Source organism: Urocampus carinirostris, chromosome 5 (genome assembly GCF_059441175.1).
Source record: "Urocampus carinirostris isolate Australia breed hairy pipefish chromosome 5, RoL_Ucar_1.0, whole genome shotgun sequence".
Classification (NCBI taxonomy): Eukaryota; Metazoa; Chordata; class Actinopteri; order Syngnathiformes; family Syngnathidae; genus Urocampus; species Urocampus carinirostris.
Window position 1 is genome coordinate 21473294 of NC_142353.1, and position 20467 is coordinate 21493760.

At 39.2% G+C, this 20467-nt stretch overlaps 1 protein-coding gene across 2 annotated transcripts in view; it reads left to right on the forward strand.

The window, feature by feature from the left end:
- Nucleotides 1-20467, forward strand: part of ipo11 (importin 11) — a 130807-nt gene that overhangs the window by 89344 nt on the left and 20996 nt on the right. For both annotated transcript variants that reach the window (XM_088336142.1, XM_088336144.1), the window contains exons 28-29: nt 2985-3080; nt 6849-6933. In XM_088336142.1, the coding sequence (XP_088192268.1) occupies nt 2985-3080; nt 6849-6933 (181 nt within the window). The remainder of the gene's footprint in view (nt 1-2984; nt 3081-6848; nt 6934-20467) is intronic.

The following is a 20467-nucleotide window of genomic DNA, read 5'->3' on the forward strand; positions in this document are numbered from 1 at the left end:
TGCATTTGGCATCAGAGGACTCCAGGGTCACTTACTGTATATAACTGTTAATTATCAGTGGATTGGTGTCACTGACACATTTAATATTCTCATGATAAAAGTCAGGATATATAAACTAAAATTAAAGTTTCATAGATGAATGAATATAACTATTTAATGGCAGTGTACCGTCAATTTATGGTGCCATTTCTTGACCCTGTGTTGTTTAAAATGCAGACAACTCAGACATTTCACTGAGCTGGGTTCTTAAATAGAATTACAAACTGAATAAAGCTTGCGTCTTGTGCAATGATGCGGCTGATTTATGCATTTTTTCTTACAGCCTCCAGGGGCGCCCGAGAGTGAGACAGGTGGAATATAAGTGTGGAGATAGACCCAAGTTTAATGTATCTTTGCACTCTGTGCATGAATAAAACTAGCATGTACAGACTCTCAGCATGGAAAAGGTGTCAATCAAAAGGGATAACTACCATTTTGGGAATAATGTAACGAGTGTTTTTATTTGTAAACGGAAATAATCTTGCGAAACAAACGGATTACAAGAAGCAATGTCAAACGAAGCAGAAAAGGCGGATTTCTATTTATCTTTCGGTATTATCGCGTGTTTTGGAATAAGTATTTTACACGGTTGGAGTCTATGGATTGTGCTTTATGTAACAAAGAATTTTGTAGACATAGAATGTAGTATGTGACGTAATGGTGAGTTCTGCCAGCTCTGTAGTTTTCGGGTATCTTGTTTCAAACTAATCATTGATCCTTCTCTGATGAGAACAATTTGAAATTCCTGGAGTTTAAGCTTTCCAATGACATGTGACTGGCATGACTTATTTCAGTGACTGGTGACATCGTACAGACTCATATTCATTTATCAAAAGTCTGGGGGCCCACCGGCTGGCCGTCGAAACAAACGGTTAAGGTACCATATATTGTTGAAACTCTTTTTGTGTGCCGGCTTTCTTTGTAAATATCTCATGTTTCAATGTGGGCACATGAAGCTTATAGTCAGGTGTGGTGTATGTATGTACAGCATGTTTTTTCTTTAAAAATGTACCTGCTTCGGCTTATCATCGGGTGAGCCCTATAATCCGTATTTTACAGTGTGTATGTATACAATTAGGTCTTAGATTATCAAATCATATTTCTTTTTAAAGCACTTTTCAGGCGAAAAAAAATGCCACTCCAATGTGTTGTATAAAAACATAGCATACAACAAGACCGTAAAATCCCCACTAATATAAACACCTCCCTGACAATCCAAAATAACATATACACATGCACATTTAGTGGTTAAAACACGATACAATTATAATAAGTAGTGATAAAAATAAAATAGTCACGGACTAGCCATTTGAGGAAAGGCACCTGAGGGAGGCTTATCCACACAGATAGGGATGGCCTCTGGAATTTCAGCCATTGAACCACACCCTATCACTGTGGTAACCCTAAATGAGGAAACTCTAAAATATCGAAATGGAAATGAAAATTAAAATAACTGCAGAACAAAACATAAAAGTATGGAATAGAAGTAAAGTATTATGTAGTCAAAGTTAAACAGTTAAAAAATAAAAATGATCAATTAAAAGCCATATTAAAAAAGTGGGTCTCGAGCCTCCTCTTAAAAATATCAAGGGTCCCTGCAGACTTGATATCTTCCGGAAGACTGTTCCATAGATGAGGACCAATGTGGCTGAATGCTGGTTTATTGAATATTTTGGTCTACACCCTGGGAACAGTCAACAAGCTGCTGCCAGAGGACCTCAGGGGCTGCATGGACTGATGTAATCAAAGCAAATCAGACAGATAAGATGGCTCAAGACCATTAAAACATTTAAAAACAAGTAAAATCACCTTAAAATTCATCCTAAAATGCACAGGTAGCCAATGCAGTGATTTTAATACTGGTGTAATGTCATATAATGTTGCCCTGTTCTCGTATGCCATGACCACAAGTTAGCAGCGCTTTGTTTAGTGAGTTCAAGTGCAGAACAACAAAACTCAAATATAATTGGGATTAAAATCATACCCAAAGATGTGCACATACTAGTATTTTACTTCCCATTAGCCCCCACACGGCTTTCACCCAAACAAGCATCAGACCAAAATAGGATTTTTCTCTTAAAGTTCATTTTTATTTAGGGGAACTGACAACATTGACTGTTAGAAATAACCGTTATAAAAAGTGGATATTACTCTATAAGTAGTTCCAGTGATATGCACTTTTGGTCCTACAGCACACTTAATGGATGTCTCTTATCACAAGTGTACTGCAGCACACTATCGGTTGACACTGGTAACTGCAGTGTTGCAAATATTTTAACTAGCTTGCCCCACGAAGACTGTCGACTTGACAGTTTTGCTGGATTCTGAGATTAAATCTCACCGACTTAAATTAAAAGCAGGAACTGCCAGCAGCACTCGTCAGCCATAAGAAAAGTAATCACCGTAGCCTTTGGATAAAATCACAATTAAGGGATGTGGTGAAGGGTTTTACCGTAATTGGATAGTGGTATCTGGCTGTGATTAATTGGCTTTGGAATTCAGACATTTGTATTTTATTTATGTTGTATGGATATATTGATTATTAAAACGACTTTGCTAATTGGATATAATTTTTACCAAGCTCTTAAAACTTTCTAAACTTGGCTGGTGTATTGGGATTTATTTACTTTTTATGTCTTCTTTTCTTGCTCTTTGAAATGTGTTTTAAGTGGGTAACTCCCAAATAAAGTGGTTATTTTTAAATGTCACAAGGGAGAAGTCAAGGGTGAAAAACACACTAGACAGACCATTGATAAATTGAATCAATTAGCCTTAGTTCCAAAGGCCATGTGTTGTTTAGACACCCGCTTAATTGAGGGATTTAACTGATGTAACAAATTGTTGTGATGTGCATCTTGTTGCTATTCCTGGATTTGATAAAAAAAAGACATTTTAGGGTTATCAGTGAGCCTGATATTTTACTTAATTGTTTGTGTGTCTTTCAGTGTGATTCAAGACAAGTTCTGTGGCATTATCAATATCTGCGTCGAGTCTTTGCATGATGTGATGACGGAAGATCCCGAGACTGGCACATACAAAGAGTAAGTACGCATGTTGCAGAGTTTGTCTTGTACATTAACAAATGATATACAGCATCTGTATTACTCGTTTTCCCTCCCAGGAAAAAGGCATGTACATTAGTTTTCATTGGCAAGGATCTCCTAAATATCAAAGCATAAAATAAGAGTGGGCATCTCCTGAACCTGACGATACCATACGCTACTTCATACACATGGCACGAGACGATTGTACTTTGATATGATTTTTCACGATAAAGCACGACAAAAACAGCTCATTGTTTTATATCTAAGAAATGTATTTATCTGACAAAGAAGAATTTAATTTGTATCTTATATATATCATAGTAAAAAAGGTCCGCTTAAAATTGTGCTGCGTCTTTTGAGATGTTCTCAAAAAAAGTTTAATATTTCCTATATTAAATATCTTATGCCCTTATGCTTTATTTTCCAATGCGCCTATCTTCCATCCATGCATCAATTATCTGCACTGCTTGTCCTCAGTAGGGTCACGGGGGTGCAGGTGGCCATCCCAGCTAAGTTTGGACAGTGGGCAGGGGACACCCCTAACTAGTTTGCAGCCAGTGACAGGGCACACCGGGATTCATTCGCGCATTCACACCTAGGGACAATTTGGACTGGTCAATTAGCCTTTCATGCATGTTTTTGGGAATGGAAACTGGAGTGCCCAGAGGAAACCCACGCTGGCACGGGGAAAACATGCAAATTCGACACGGGAAGGCTGGTGGCTAGATTTGAACCTGTGATGCTTTTAATCTTACTTTCACCAAATCAGTATGGGGCGGAACACATTTGGTAGGAAGAATGGTGTTGGGGTGCTGGTGAGTTACGTCATATTCGTCCCGAAGATGGGGTAAGCAAGAACATGCCTGCTGCAAGTAGTCAAAACTCAATCTTAAACACAAAAAAGATGAAAAAATAACTTTTTCGAGCATGTCTAGAAATTGCAAGTAGCAGGCAAATAATGAACGAGCCGACTGAGGCTAGGATGATGACACAAGTCAAGAGATGGCGGCAGCGTGTAAAAAATTCCAAATTCCGTACAGCTTTTTAAACGATTGCAGCATTATCTACCAGTAGTGTCCAAACTGTTTTCTCTAACGGTGGCATTAAGAAATACTTAACTTCATTTATTTTGTTTTAAAACAAACATTACAATTGTATTTGCTTGAATTTTACTTGGATCTTACCGATGCAGGTCAGACTTTGTTTTGTCCAACTGTCCAAAGAGGTAGAAGGGGGCGGTAGGAGGGCGGCAGTCTGAAGTCGAAGTTTAAACGTTTGATTGACGATTTGTACAATACATTAGGGCTGCACGATTAACCGAAATCGAATCGACATCGCGATGTAATGTAGTGCGGTTGTGAAACCGCAAAGCACTGCGTTTTTTTCCAAGGTTTTGTTTTGAGTGATGGAGTTTTGGCCAACCACAATTGTTACTGTTCGAGTTTTAAAAGCACTGACCAATCAGAGGCAAGTTTTCATAATAGCATAAGCCAATAAATGCGATTCAAAGTTTGCAAGCACCACACTATGCCACACCCACGGGGCAGCATTAGCTCAGTAGGTAGAGCGCTCGTCTTGGGATCAAGAGGTCACAGGTTTGATTCCCGGCTCCTCCGTGTTACATGTCGAAGTGTCCTTGGGCAAGACACTGAATCCCTAATGCCCCCAATAAGCAGGTTGACACCTTGCATGGCTGCACGGCCGCTATTGGTGTGTGAGTGTGTGTGAATGGTTAAGTGTGAAGCACATTGTAAAGCGCTTTGGGAAGTCTTCATTGACTTGCTATATAAATGCAGACCATTTACCATTGTCATGGCGGACTCCGTAAACATAGTACCAGAGTCAACAAACGAGAAGGAAACGAAGCTTGCACAGAAGGGCGGTACATCACTTGTTTGGACCTATTTTTGTTTTGACGAAGCGAACGTGGAACAGAAGAAAACGCCCGTTGCAGTCGCTAGGTCCAGAGGAAACACAAGTAATTTTTACCAGCACCTTAGAAATTATAATCGGGGCGCCAGCCTGCAAAATTTGGGAACCGTTGATTTATATTATCGATTTTTTTCCCCCCGACAAAGTGGACTAATCGTTGCAGCCCTAATATTGATAAATAACTATGGATTGATATTTTGAAACCATCCCTTGCAATAAAACAATCACCAAAGCCAACATTGGACCAAAGTAAACTTGGTCTTTATGCTTCCAAGTGTTGTAAATACTGTATTTTTCTTTCATCCTTAGATGGTGGATCAAATAAGGTCTACTAATTCAGTCTATTTGAAACGTTTCCCCCAAACAGGTTTTAGATAGAAATATGCAAACACGGAAAATTCCTTTTTTGAACACAAACTTCCATCCCTGCAGTTTCTTTCATTAAGCCGAGATAGGCAGCAGCTTCTCTCCTACTCTCATGATAAGTGTAAGGTTGAATGTGTGCGCCTGGATAGTGACTGCTGGGCTGAGGGAGGGTGAGCACATTTTTGTCAAAGTCAATCAATCAGCCGAAGGGAAAGTGTACACATCAGCTTGACATGGGAAGGGAATACCCCGTCGTTCTTTGAATCTGTCGCCTCTGAGTAGATCTGTGGACCGTCTCGCTGAAGCGTCAGACTAATTCCTAAGCTTTGAACAAGGATCCTTCTCCCTGTTGTCAGCGATGCTCCTTTTATGCTCTCAGTGTGCTAAGAAATAAAAAGCGTCAACCGAAAGGTTAGTTTTGACGTTTTCGTCTGCCAGTGCTGATGAATTCAGATTCCTTCCGGTGCTTCACAGCCACGTGGAATACTTTATACTAGGGTTGGAAGTCACAGCTGTTTTATTAGTTGATACCGATTATTGGAACTTTTAGTCAAATACTTATTCATCCATCCATTATCCACACTGCTTATCCTCAGTAGGGTCGCCGGGGTGCTACAGCCCATCCCAGCCATCTTTGGGCTGTGGGCAGGGGACACCCTCAACTGGTTGCCAGCCAGCCCCAGACTACATAGGGAGAGACTGCTTACTCATTCACACCTAAGGACAATTTGGACCAGCCAATTAACCTGACATACACGCTTTTGGAATGTGGGTGGAAACCTGGAGAAAACCCTCGCAAGCATTGGGAGAACATGCAAACTCCGTACAGGAAGGGTAGTAGCTGCATTGGAACCCATGACCTTAAAACTCTTCCGTGGACACACTCATTTATTTTTAAATTTAGTATGAAGTTGATATAATAATGTAGCAAATGATAATAAACAAAAAAAATGGGTACAAAGAAAAATGCATCTGTTATTAATCATGCAGGGGATTTGTTAAACAGAAATAAAAATGCACAATGCTCAGTCAGTAGAGCCATAAATCCCTAAAAAAAACTGTCATTTTTAAGAGCAGTCAAATAAATTATCAAAATCAAATAAACATTTTTTTATCCCTATAAACCAAAAACGGGCTCATTAGCTGCTGTAGAACTGTAAATAAAACAAATGATATGTGCACTATTTTGAAGTACATTCAGCTGTCAACGGCAAAGTGTATTTAACAAAAAACTCAACGATTAAACAATGTTTTCCATAAACACAAGGGCTTTTTTTTTACATCATAAGAATGGTTTCTGGGACTCGAGACTTAGAAGGCATCTTTTGTTTTCCCTCTGCATTCCAATAAAACATTATGAATAGCAAATAGTGTTGGTGCGTGCGGCTGCCTGACCTAAAGTGGTCTCTTGAAACACAAATATATGTATGGTTATTAATATTAAGCGGAATATTATTGTGCTTGCAGCTGCATGCTGATGAGCCATTTCGAAGAGCCCAAGCTAAGTGATGATGAGGAGCCGCCAACCGAGCAGGACAAGAGGAAGAAAGTGGTAGGTCACACATCACACATACTCATGCTCGCTATACTCTAAACCAGGGATTCTTAACTAATCTGACTTCAAGGTCCACCATCCAACCCTAATTAGAAGCGCAGCCCTAATCAAGAAAACAATTCCACTTTTAAAACTTTTTGAAGGAAAAGATTGTCTTTTATTCCAGATATATTGGAATACATTCACGATTATTTAAAAGACAAATGACAAGCAAAACCAAAACGACTTTATGTAATAATATTCCCTTTAAAGGGATCGTGTGTATTATTTAGCGACTCCTAGTGGTTTTGAAGACTTATTAATTTTTTTTCTTGAATATCAAGCAAAAATGCACGTATTTCATATTAGCATGAATTTTAGAAAAATACTCATAGGTTCAGAAATTTGCATTTGTTGGAAGTAACATGAGCCCCACCATGATTGTTGGCCATCTTGCTGCTATAGGTACCCGAGAAAAAACAAAGCTTACAAAAGTCATGGCATAAGGTGATGTTAACAATGATGTGGTTTCGTCACTGAGTCTTGAGTAGTAGTATTCTTCCTTGGGTTTTTGAGCAATTGTTTTCATTTGCACTAGATAGATAGATAGATACTTTATTCATCCCCGAAGGGAAATTCACATTTCCAGCAGCATCCCTGAGCTGAGAACAGTACAATAATAAAGCCAAAAGAATACAATATACAAATACCCAGTGTGACGTGCAAATGCCCACTGTAGCGTGTTATATAGAGTAACTAAATAGTGCTACACAAAATACATATTGCAGTAAGATTCGGTAATATCCAATGTAGGTGGTGTGGTTTAATGTGGGCCTTGACTCTGCCGGGTGGAGTTAAAGAGCCTCATGGCATGAGGAAGAAAAGATCTCTTCAGTCTGTCCGTAGTACAAGACAGTGACAGCAGTCTGTCGCTGAAACTGCTCTTCTGTCTGGAGATAATGCTGTGTAGTGGATGCGATGGATTGTCCATGATTGACCTCAGCTTTTTCAGTGACATCTAGTGGTCAAAAATTACACGGTTCACCGATCCCTTAAGAGCTGCAGCTGTTGGGGCGTTCCTTTCTGACGATCACTGCTCGGCAGTGACTGACGTCATGTTTTAGTCTTGGAATGTGGTGGACTGGGGGGGTACGAATAAAGGCGGCAGGTACCAATAACCCTGTGCTTTTTCAAAATGGAAAACCAAAAAAAGCAAGGCGAGCTGGAACCATATAGTGGAAAAGAAGAGTAAAACCAAATAAGTTAAAGTATGATCGTGCTTTGGGCGGAATGGAGCACAAAGAAAAGGGTTTAGAGCAGCGTTTCTTAACTGGTGGGTCACTTACACTCTTTAAACGCAGATGGCAATGATACCCTGCAAATACGAGTTTATTGACTTATGTTGCTCATGGCCAAACCTCAGATACAGCGGAGAATATATCAGAATTGGATTATATTATATTGAAAACAAAGCTGCCGAAGTGAAGTGTTGTGAATTTCATTAGAAATCCAGCTAAATGAGCATTAAAGGGACAGTGTGTTTAATCTGCCCATTATGTGGTGTGTCTTGGGTAAGTAGAGTCTGGCGGCACCTTTCCCTCTTTATATTAGTTATTTGGGTTGGGGTTTGCTCCCCACATGAAACGGATAGCACTGGTTTCCATGGGTACCAGTAGCAGAAGTCTCCTGCTCTGATTTTGCGTACATCAAACATTCAAAAATAACATGAACTGGCACCACAAAAACCTCCATACTTACAGAACCTTTGAGTACCGTATTTTCCGCACTATAAGGCGCACCGAGTTATAGGGCGCACCCCGAAAAAATAGTTTTTGGTCCTATTTTTGACATAGATAAGACGCACAGGATTATAAGGCGCTACAATGGGAACGTGGACAAAACAGTCAGATAGTTCAGTCCAACTTATTACCTCCTTAACATTCCGAAAGCTTGCAAAGACGCAAATACGTGCCGAGAACCCGTGCAGATGCGGTGTCCGTAAGATGTCACTCAAATGCATCGTTCCATCATTCGGAAGGTTAAAGTCTTGGGATTCTAGAAATGCTAACCATTCCTTAGTATCTATTTTCTTTTTCGCTCGCAACTTTACTGTGCATATGACAATAAACACTTGGAATTGAGTTTAATTTAAGAATAGACACTCCATTCCATCCATTATCTGCACCGCTTATCACAGAAACATCGAGTTCAGTCTGAAACAAGATACAGGGACAATATAAAACCCGGAATAGCTCACCGAAGTCGTTGTGTTCATAATAATGTGCAGGCAATGTCCTCTTATATCCGTGAGGGTAGTAAATCCAGGAGAATACAATATTTACAAATACAGAATAGAAAAAAATGCTTTCTCTATGCCGTCAGCCACATGCTATACGCATTCATCTTTTTCGGCCAATTGCAGGCTTTGTTTCGCCGTTTAAGCCAATGGCAGCCTGTAAATGATAAAAAGGATCCGCCCCTTGACCTCCGAATAACTTTAGCCAATAGTGATCGATTCAACTGATGATTGACACATCTTTTTCGGCCAATTGCAGGCTTTGTTTGCCGTTTAAGCCAATGGCAGCCTGTAAATGATAAAAAAGATCCGTCCCTTGACCTCCGAACAACTTTAGCCAATAGTGATCGAGTCAAATGATGATTGACACATTGGTTAGCCAATGAAACGCCGGTAAATAAATCCCAGCATACACCGCGTACTACTTGGCGTTCGGGGGAAAATTTAGTCGGCGGCTGCAAGTTAGTTGGGAAACTTTGCAACTTTAAAATTGATCCATAAATAAGGCGCACTGTATTATAAGGCGCATGGTCAGCTTTTGAAAAAAATAAAGGCTTTTAGGTGCGCCTTATAGTGCGGAAAATACGATACATTAAACAAATAATACTAACACAAACTAACGCCACAGAAACGTTTTCAATACTTCAGAACGATTGTCTTCCAAGAAAGCCTTTATCAGTAACTTATCATTAGCATAGGGTTAGTGTCAGGTTAACGTTGTCTTAGGGTTCGCTTAGCATTAGCCGTGCACATTTGCAAAGAGGAATCACGCAATGGCTTTCAAGGCCTACTCAAACCGTTACACAATAGATTGAAGTTTAGTTAAATAAATGGACAAAACAAATACTTGAGTAAATATTTGATCCAATGCATAAGAACCTATACAATTTTATTTCCCCTATTTAATACATTTTTGATCATTTCAAATTGTGTATGATGTATATGTAACACTTAAACTATATATGGTCACAAGTGTTGAGTGTACTATTTTTTGTGTCGTTTGTATGAAAAATAAGCCAATTGAATGTAGTGTAGGTTGTGAATTTGACCAAAGGAGGGGGTATGTTGCCCGTGCATGTTAATGACATGTCACAGGACCATGGGCTACGACCTTGCAATGGAAACGAGACTCGGAAAAGTACTTGGTACTCGTGGCGAGGAGAACTGGAACTATGTAGTAGAAAAGTGCCAATGACTCTGTTTCATGGCTGGGTGGCAAAACACTTGCAAACCGTCAAAAGAGTTTACCCTGTGCTTTCCGAGACCCGCTTTGCCCAACACCCCCCCACCCCCCACTCCAGGTTTGTGTTGCTGTTTGATAATAATTTTAAACATTAGGGCTGTTCTACCTCTGGATGGAATTTTCGGATTAACTTTTATTGCAATATAACCTTTGCAGATTAATTATTTGACAAACTCTTTTTAAATTAATTGTTACTCATCAAGCAGGCTCTGCAAAAGACTTTAAAATTCATAATTCCTATAGTAAATTACATGTCGCCTTTGCTTCTTTTCTCTCTACTTATCATTTCTTTCCTGACAGGTTTATGATGCTTTTTTTGCAACACATTTTAATCTTTGAAGGTTTTGGTCCTGGCAAGTTACTACATTTTAAATTTGGTTATAGTAGCTTTGTAATATCCGTCTTAAGATAGAGAAGCTGCCACAGTCATCACTTTTAATTCCACTCCTATTCAATGAGTTATGGTCCTATCATTGTAGGCAGCTAATCAGATCAGAATAGATCAGAATTTGTATGAACTAAACACGAGGACTCTTTGCAGAGTCTATCTTTGTCCTCTCCAGCTGCAATTTTGAAAACATGTTAAGAATTTTCTTAGTGTCTATACTAGATCTGCAACTAAGGACTATTTTAATAGTGACTAGTCTCTGACTATAGAAACAATTAGTTGGATAATAATTTATTTTCTTAAATTTAGCATGAAATTGATTTACTTATGTGTGAAATAAAAATTTGTTAAAAAGTTGGTACAATGAAAAATACATATTTTATTGGACATACACTGAATTCGTACAAAAATCTAATAAAAATGCACTAAAACCTGTTAGGCACTTTGCTCCCTCAGAAGAGAGACATAAATACATGAATACAACGTTTTCAATTTTTTTTAGGGACTGGCAAATAAATGAAACATTAAAATCAAAGAAAAATCTTTTCCCCAAAAAGAGGTCCATTAGCACCAGTAAAAAAAAAACGTCAATAAAAAATATGATGTCCATTTTGTGGTCAAAGTCTGTAACATAAGTATTTAAAAGTTCCGGGTTTGAAAACAAACTATTTTATCAAGTGACATTTTTTCTTCGACTGTATGCATCTAATTGTAAATATGAGCGCATCAAATGTTCAATGCACGTAATTAAAAACCACTTTGGCATGAACGCTACTTGAATTTTACCAAACGAAGTCAGACTCCGTTTCGTTCAACTATCTGGTGTGTTTTTTAAATGTTGATGCGTAACCTCTACCATCATTATACGCAGGGTCTGCTTTCAAAGTTTACAAGTAGTTTTTTATTGGCAGTAGCCAGGCTCAAATGCTCCAAAACTTTGATAGGCGTGGTTGATGTCTGCGCCGCTATTTATGTATGTTTATGTTATTACTCGGGACTGGTTCCCTTTTGCACATGCGTGACTCTCAGCAGAGATTAGATTAATGTAGAGATGCCTCTCTCTGTTGGAAAATATGTCTTGCGACCGATAACTTTAGCATAAAAATTTTCAGTCCAAATCACTACATCCAATAAGGTACTCAGTGTCACTTTAAAACAACTCCCCCAATTGGGGGGTTTAGACAACGCGCCACTTCCTCTTCCACGTCACTTACGTCAGACTCCTTGTCACCTCCGCTTCTCGCTTCCTCCATAATTTCTTTATGCTGCCCAGTTATCGTTTTTGGCTGCATATGTCACTGTTTGCAGCTTGTAATCTGCAGAATATGAATTTCTTTTCTCTGCCATTTTTGTTCAGCCTCATCTCAGTTGTTTTTATAAATCACCGTCAATATTAAATTATCAACACAGGTGTGAAGCGCCCTCTTGTGGTTTAGTGTGGGAATACCATTTGAAAATATATTTATTTAATTAATGATTTAATAATTTACACAGGGTTTAGAGTGAAAATAACGTGAAATTATCTTATCTCATTAGCTGCACCGCTTATCCTCAGTAGGGTCGCGGGGGTGCTGGAGCCCATCCCAGCAATCATCAGGCAGTGGGCAGGGGACACCCTGAACTGGTTGCCAGCCAATCGCAGGGCACACGGGGACAGACAACTCACCCGCTCTGTCGCACCTAGGGACAATTTGGACCGGCCAATTCACCTGAAATGCATGTCTTTTGAATGTGGGAGGAAACTGGAGTGCCCGGAGAAAACCCACGCAAGCATGGGGAGAACATACAAACTCCGCACAGTAAGGCCGGGAGCTGGATTGTAACCCACGCAGGAGGTTCCCACGACCTCAGAACTGTGCCGCACACGCGCTAACCACTGTGCCGCCGTGCTGCTCATGTGAAATTGTGTATTTGTCAATAATTTCACACATAAGCTTTAGTATGAAAACAAAATGTAACATATTATAATAATGAGTTAATAATTTCACACATAAGTCGCACCAGAGTATAAGTCGCACCCACAGTCAAGCTATGAAAAAAAACTGCGACTTTTAGTCCTTAAGTGAATGTGTATTCAAAAGTAGATCTAATCGTCTTTTACTCGGGGAACTACTGCAGTACTTTATTTTTCCCCATCTCAAACCTTTTCCTTCTCAGGGGGGATATATGGTGGAGAAGGTACAGCATTTTTTTTTTTTTTTCCCTCATCCCATATTATTTGTTCTTCTTATGAAGGAGGTGTGTTTGGACTTGCTTCCCAGTGCACTTATCACCTCATCCCAGGCACTGACTTTTTGCTCCAGGGAATTGAGGGAGACTCAAAAGTAGCACCTCTTCTTGCTTGATAATGCTTGTGTGAGTGCGTAAGTGTAAGAGGGGTTAGGGTCAGCATGCACGTTCGTGTTGTGCGCATGCCTGTGTGAGACTTGTATAACTTTGTGCTGCCAATGAATGCCATGTGTGATTGATCCCACTTAAGACTATGAATAATTTGTCACGCCAAACTATTTATTTTGTATATGTGCATAGCAATATGTCTTTAAAGATAGACATTTGTTTTTCTGCTCTCTGATTTTCCAGTTCCCAATAAAATTTGTAAAAAATATACATTTTAATGTGACAGTTTTACTGTAACTTGACAAAAATCCCAACCATAGCTCGTATTGAAATTGGTACCGGTACATCATTTGCAGTCACTGAATTAAACTGCTACTGCTTTACAGTATAACCATTGTTGCTACACAGTGTATAGAAAATAAAGCTTGCACTTTAGTACTGTCAACCAGTGGTCCCCAACCTTTTCTGCACCATAAATCTAAAACCCCTGGTCTAATGTCTGAAAATATGCTCAAGAAACAGCCCAATAATAACATTAGTGATAATAACAATAACAATAATAATAATTAGCCTAAATCCACTGTGTAATCCTTAGACCACTAGGGATGTAGATGACCTAGGAAAGGTTATTAGGTTTTATCTTATCACACAATTTTTAGTCACAGTACCGTCTTGACATATATAAAAGCAAAAAAGCTTGATGAGGCAACAAGCTATGTGTGTACCTGATAATGAATGAATGAAACTTTGAAGGACTTTGAATAAATGCATGGCAAATTTTATGTATCTATTGTTTTCATAGTCTACGCTACCACTCAATGGTTTTAATCATGGCCTCACAAACAAAACAATGTGGTACCGTTAGTAAAAATAGTGTGATGATAAGACAAAACGGAATGCCTTTTCCCATTCCATCTCCATCACTTGTGGTCTAGTGGGTAATATTTGGCACTTACACTGCCACAATCCGGGTATGATTCCCGCTACACCTAGTGTTGTTCCAAAGTGGTCAGAGATATTTTTTGAATGATCTACGATTTTTCAATAACGGTAAAATACTGATATAAAATATCGTTTATTACACACAGACACAAACTTTAAGTTGGTTTTGGTTGTTAAAAATTGAGAAAAATACACAAATATGGTATAACCAAAGAATAATGCAATTTTTTTTTTACTGTGCCGGTTGTGGACCACTTCAGTACATCATAAATTACATTTCTTGTCCAAAGAAAGTAAGTCCATCTGCAACATCAGGCCTTACGTGAAAAAGCTTTTTTCTAGACTATTTTAAGGCATAGGCAGGGGAATATTCATTTTTATGCTGCTACAGTAAATTAATCCACAACTGATTTTGGAATGTACTAACAGGAACAGTAGTTTTACCATATTTTGCTATTATATTAACTTGACTCACTATCAGACTGATTAATTTAATGTTAGAGATCCAGTACCAGAGTATTTGTCCATGCAATAGCAAAGGAAACAGTTCTTCCGTTGTTCTTTAATATTTAACGTTTAATTTCACACTCAGTTGGGGGAAGTTATAAAACTATGCATCCATTAGCTATTTAAAAGACTTGTCCTCGTTAAGGTTACTGTTTATCTTGGACCCATCCCAGTTGACTTTGGATCAGGGCTGATGTAAATAAACCCTGTCCGTATATAATGTACAGTTTAATCAAACATCCATTTATAATCACCCCCTGGTACAGTTCAGAGGTGTAAATGAGTCCGACTTTCAAGTCTTTGACTATAAGTGTGATCTGCTGAACCTTACTTGATAGTGCTTCTTTGTGTACTCAATGCTATGTGTTGGTTAAAGTACACGTGTCCACCAAAAAGTATTACAATCATTGAGTCTCTGTTGGTCTCGAAAGGATTTTGGAGCTCTGAAGCAGGTTAAGCTTTTAGTACAGAAAAATAAGATCACTAAATCAGAGTACAGCATAATAAGTTGGCTGAAGTCACAAAGGCGTTTATAGTTCAAAGTAGGAATATAGATTAATCTATTTATTACAAAACTACAAAATAGACCCAAAGGATGGGAAAAAAAAACTTCAACTGACTTGATGCTAAATGGACTTGTACACATTATGACAGCATAAATGGAAATATCTACATTTGTAAATACAAGCAAAATGGCTCTGCATTGCCGGGCCAATAGAAGATTGGATTTGGCTGCTTGGAGTAGTCAAAGGACAGAAGCTGCAGTGCCAATTTGACCGCCAGAGGCAGTTAGAGACCCCACAAATGCAGACCACACGAAAGCTTATGTTTATTTATTAAGGGTCCCTTCACACGAAACCTTGCTAAAAAAAAAAAGCTCACGGCGGCCCAAAATACAACTGTGCAAATTTTTGAGAAAACAGTAGTGTGTTAATGTTCGTTTCGGAGCCTATAAGTCACATGCAAACACACACACGCACAGACACAGATCTGGATTTTTAAAGTAGTTTCTATAGATTATTTTAAATTGCATGGATGGAGATAGATTAGAGTTAATTAGACTGATTAGATTTAATTTAGATAGATTAGATCAGATTTAGATAAATATTTTCACTCAGCATAAAAGTAGGTTTGTTCTTTGTAGCACATTTTTGGTTTGGGGGTGCAATAAAATTAATCAACAACCATTTTGGTGCCCGGTATTCAGTTTTGGAAGTGTCTTATAGATGAGTATCACCCTACAAAGGCAACCTTTAAGCAACTGTGATTGTAACAGAACTTTTGTACAATTAACATGTGTTTTCTTTTTGTTGATTTGGAAACCTTACTTGAATTCAAATATCTTGGATTTTAAGAAGTCGTCGGTTTGTTTTTTGCTCAATGCTCTAAGGTTATAAGAGCATTCAAATGTTTTGAGGGGTCCAGAGTGGAATGCATTTCAGGCTTCATAGAATCTGAGGTGACTGTCCTTTCAGCTCAAATTGTTATTCAAACCCACTGTGAGATGTGTGTTCCCCACCGTGTTGACATGATTTTAAATGAAATGACCCGGCAAATTAACTTCGACAATAAAATCTACAAGTGAGGCGCAACATGACAAATGCAAATTAGCCACTTCCAGCTTATTAGCCTGTCTCTGTGTGATGCTTAAAAGCACAGGTTCAACCTTGACTGTAAATCTTTTTTTTCACTCTTTTTGTGTTTTTTTTTTAAATGAGTTATTATCTGTACATGTCACAGATATTCCCTCCCTCCAACTATGAGGTCGGGGTTGATAAAAATCTTGGTCAAACTTTGAGCTACTTCCAGTGAAGCATGTTGCTGTTTTTTGCAATGTGAAATAATCCTTCATTTTAAACAATCCCAAGACATGTCAACCGAATTACCACCCATTTTTTGGGCGGCAATTTGTAAACGGTACAGGGATGTTCTCATAGGTAAATTATTGTAGAATTTCACGAAATCTCCTGATCTCGAGACAGTTACCCTTGGCCCAACATATGTCTTTATTATTTCCATTTGTATTATGTTTTATTTTACTTTCTTGCAAAAAGCCGATCACTAATAAGATAACACGGAGGCAGGTCAGCAAATTATTCTTCATTCAAAACATGATAACCTGAGCTGACTTCCTTCTTTTGTGACAAGCAAGATTTATCCCCCAGGCTGATTCCCTGGAGGCCGAGAATACAAAGTGGGTAATCGAAACTCTTTTGTTCTCTATTCAGTTTAGCTGACAACAGCTTATTAAAGGTTTTTTTTAAGGCTTGTGTTGTTTTGGAAAAGCATTACTAACTAAGTAATTACGGGTTATCGATATTCTAATACTGATAATTCTTTACAAAAAAAAATCACTGTTTAACCACGATTCGAAGGCACATTTAGAGATGGTAGTTAAGAATGAGTTTTCTCTTTGTAGCCATGGGCAAGTCTAGCCGAGCAGTGAAGTCAAGTCAAGTCAAGTCATTTTTATTTGTATAGCCCTAAATCACGAAGAGTCTCAAAGGGCTTCACAGATTGTTACACTATATTACACAAACTATTTTCAACCGACAAGAGGAGTAGGTTATTCGTATGCAATGGAGTAGAAGTGAGTTTTAAGTTTAGATTTAAACATTTCCACTGAGGTTGCAGATCGAATCTCAGGAGGAAGAGCATTCCACAGCACCGGTGCCCGGATGGAGAACGCTCTCGAACCAGCAGAAGACTTCTTTGCTCTCGGGATCATCAGAAGACCAGCACTCTCAGATCGTAGGCTTCGGACCGGGACATAGTGGCAGATCAGATCTGAAAGATAAGAGGGAGCAAGTCCATGTATGATTTTGTACAATACTAAGAGAACTTTGAAGTCACATCTTTGGCTAACTGGGAGCCAATGCAGGTTAGCCAAAATCGGTGTTATGTGATCGTACTTTTTTGTCCTGGTTAAGAGCCTCGCTGCGGCATTTTGTACTAGCTGAAGAGACTTGATTCTGGACTTCGGGAGACCGGAGAGTAGTGCATTGCAGTAATCGAGACGGGAGGTAACAAATGCATGAATTATTGTTTCCGCATCAGACTGAGACAGTATTGAACGGATTTTAGCAATGTTGCGAAGATGGAAGAAGGCAGTTCTAGTAATTTGCTTTACATGCATCTCAAAGGATAGATCAGGGTCAAATATGACACCTAAATTTTTAACTGAGTCACTCTGTTTGATGTGACATTTGTCAATGTTCACAGCAGTTTTTGAGAATAAGTCCCGGCATTTAGAAGGACCAATGACTAACATTTCAGTCTTTTCAGAGTTAAGACGCAAGAAATTGAGTGACATCCACTCTTTTATCTCAGTGAGACAGGCCTCCAAATTTCCACAGTTTAGTGTGGAAGATTCCTCCAACGGAAGATATAGTTGAGTGTCGTCTGCATAGCAATGGAAGCTGATATTGTACTTGCGAATAATATCACCTAATGGAAGCATGTAAATGTTGAAAAGTAGGGGGCCGAGCACTGAACCCTGCGGAACACCGCAGGTAACATTAAAGGGCTCAGATGTCGTTTCACCATATTTAACACAGTGCGTCCTATCTGAGAGGTAGGATTTGAACCACGAGAGGACGGCTCCTGAGAGACCAATCCATTTTTCCAACCGTTCTAGTAGGATATTGTGGCGCACTGTGTCAAAAGCAGCACTAAGATCCAGCAGCAGCAAAAGTGATGAAGCGCCAGAATCCATTGACATTAGGAGATCATTTGTTACCTTGATCAGAGCTGTCTCAGTAGAGTGGTTAGCCCTGAATCCTGATTGCATGGGTTCAAAAAGGTTATTCTCCGATATGAAAGCATTCAGCTGCTGTGCCACTACTCTTTCGAGTACTTTAGAGAGGAAAGGTAGGTTTGACACAGGTCTGTAATTACTTAATATTTCTGGATCAAGGTTGGGTCGTTTCAGTGTGGGTTTAATAACGGCGGACTTAAAAGCTGCTGGAACTACACCTGAGGAGAGTGATGTATTTATAATATTTAGAACTGAAGGCCCAAGGACGCTAAAAAGACTTTTAATAAGTGAACCTGGGAGCGGGTCGAACTGGCAAGTTGTCGGTTTGGCCGCATTCACCACTTGTTTGAGATCATCAAGTGACAGTTCACTAAAACCGGCCATTTTCCCAGGGCAGCCACCCTGTCGTGCATCTGTAAATTTCAGTCCTTTAATACGTGTGGTACTAACAATATCTTTTGCAATTTCTTCCTGTATGCATTGAATCTTCTTAGTGAAGAAGACCATTAAGTCCTGAGCAGAGTGTGTCGAACTGTCTGCGATAGGCTGTTGCCTTGTAAGCGATGCTACAGTGTCAAAAAGGGCTTTGGGGTTGTTCTTTTGAGACGCAATCACCTTCGAAAGGTAGGCCGATTTTGCAGAGGCAAGGGCCGCTTTATACTTTAACAAGCTGTCACACCAGGTTTGATGGAAAACCTCAAGCTTGGTAGCGCGCCATTTTCTCTCCCATTTCCTGCATTCTTTTTTAAGGGTTCTAGTTTCATCAGTAAACTTAGGTGTGCGTCTTTTAGGACGTGATTTTAGTTTTATGGGCGCTATTGAATCCAGCACACTATGACTACTCTCGTAGTCTGGGGGAGAGGCATAATTTAGCGCTAAGTGCTCATCCGGGCGTAACCACGTTTCACAAAGACCCATACAGTTAAGTTTATAATCACGAATAATGTTATCAACAAGTAAAGCTTTTGGAGCAAGCGATCTAATATTTAACAGACCAAATTTCAGCTTTGCTGAATCATTTGACTTAGCTGAACTCTTTGTAGTCTTTGTCGAGATCTTCAAAAGCTCCCGGCGTTGTGGCCGTTGGTGAGCGCTGAGTTTAAAGCGTCGGTTGTCCGGCGAGGAATGAATGGTGGAATTAGTTACATCCTCGCGTCCATCCTCGCGTCCATCTTGCTGCTTGGACTTCACACGCTTCACACATCTACCTGCACGGCAACCACGTTTCTGTTTCCTTTCTTTACGGGGCCGCCGCCGTCGTTTATTAAGAGGAATAGCTGTCCACAAGGATCCAAATTGGTTTCTGAATTGATTCCAAATTTTTAAAAGTGCTCTGTGCAACTGAGTTTGTTGGTACACCCTTGAAGCATAGAGGTAGTTGAAAGCACACCACTGACCACAAAGAGGATGAGGTGGAAAAGTCAAGTCAAGAAAAGAGTTCCATGTTGGCCCAGGAGGCCGTTTATCAGGGGGTATATCGACATTCCAGAAAAATAGCTTGTTAATAATGCTAGCCCGGTAATTCCTGCGATAGTTTGGCAAAGCGAAACATTTTACGGTACTTGGGAATGAATTAACTGGTCTTTAATTGATAAAATGAAAATAAAAAGACATTTGTATGAAAACGGGGACCTGTTCAAACATATAAAGGAGTCGTTGCTACCTAATGAGGACAGAGGACGTGTGTTCCAACTAGTAAGGTCAGATTTGTATTGTTCTAGTAATCGCTGAAGGTTCAAAGAGAATAAATCTGTATGTGACCTTACCACACTTTTACCAAGGTATTTTAGTTTAGGCGTTTTCTTAACATGGCAGCAGAAGCATTTTGGCAGTTAATAGAGAGGCATATTTTAAATCCAGATATTGCTTAGAAACTTTCTAATTTCTTCAAAATTGAAGGAAGCGACACATTTGGTTTTGAAATATAAAGCTAAAGGTCATCAGCATACAGGGACAATATGTTAAAAATGCAGAAGCTGGAGATTCCATGAACCGTGTCTTCGCTATAAAGCCACAGTTCTTTAGGGTTGTCCATCGATTCGATGATGACCATCCTCTTTTATTTGTGAGTCTGCTGATGTT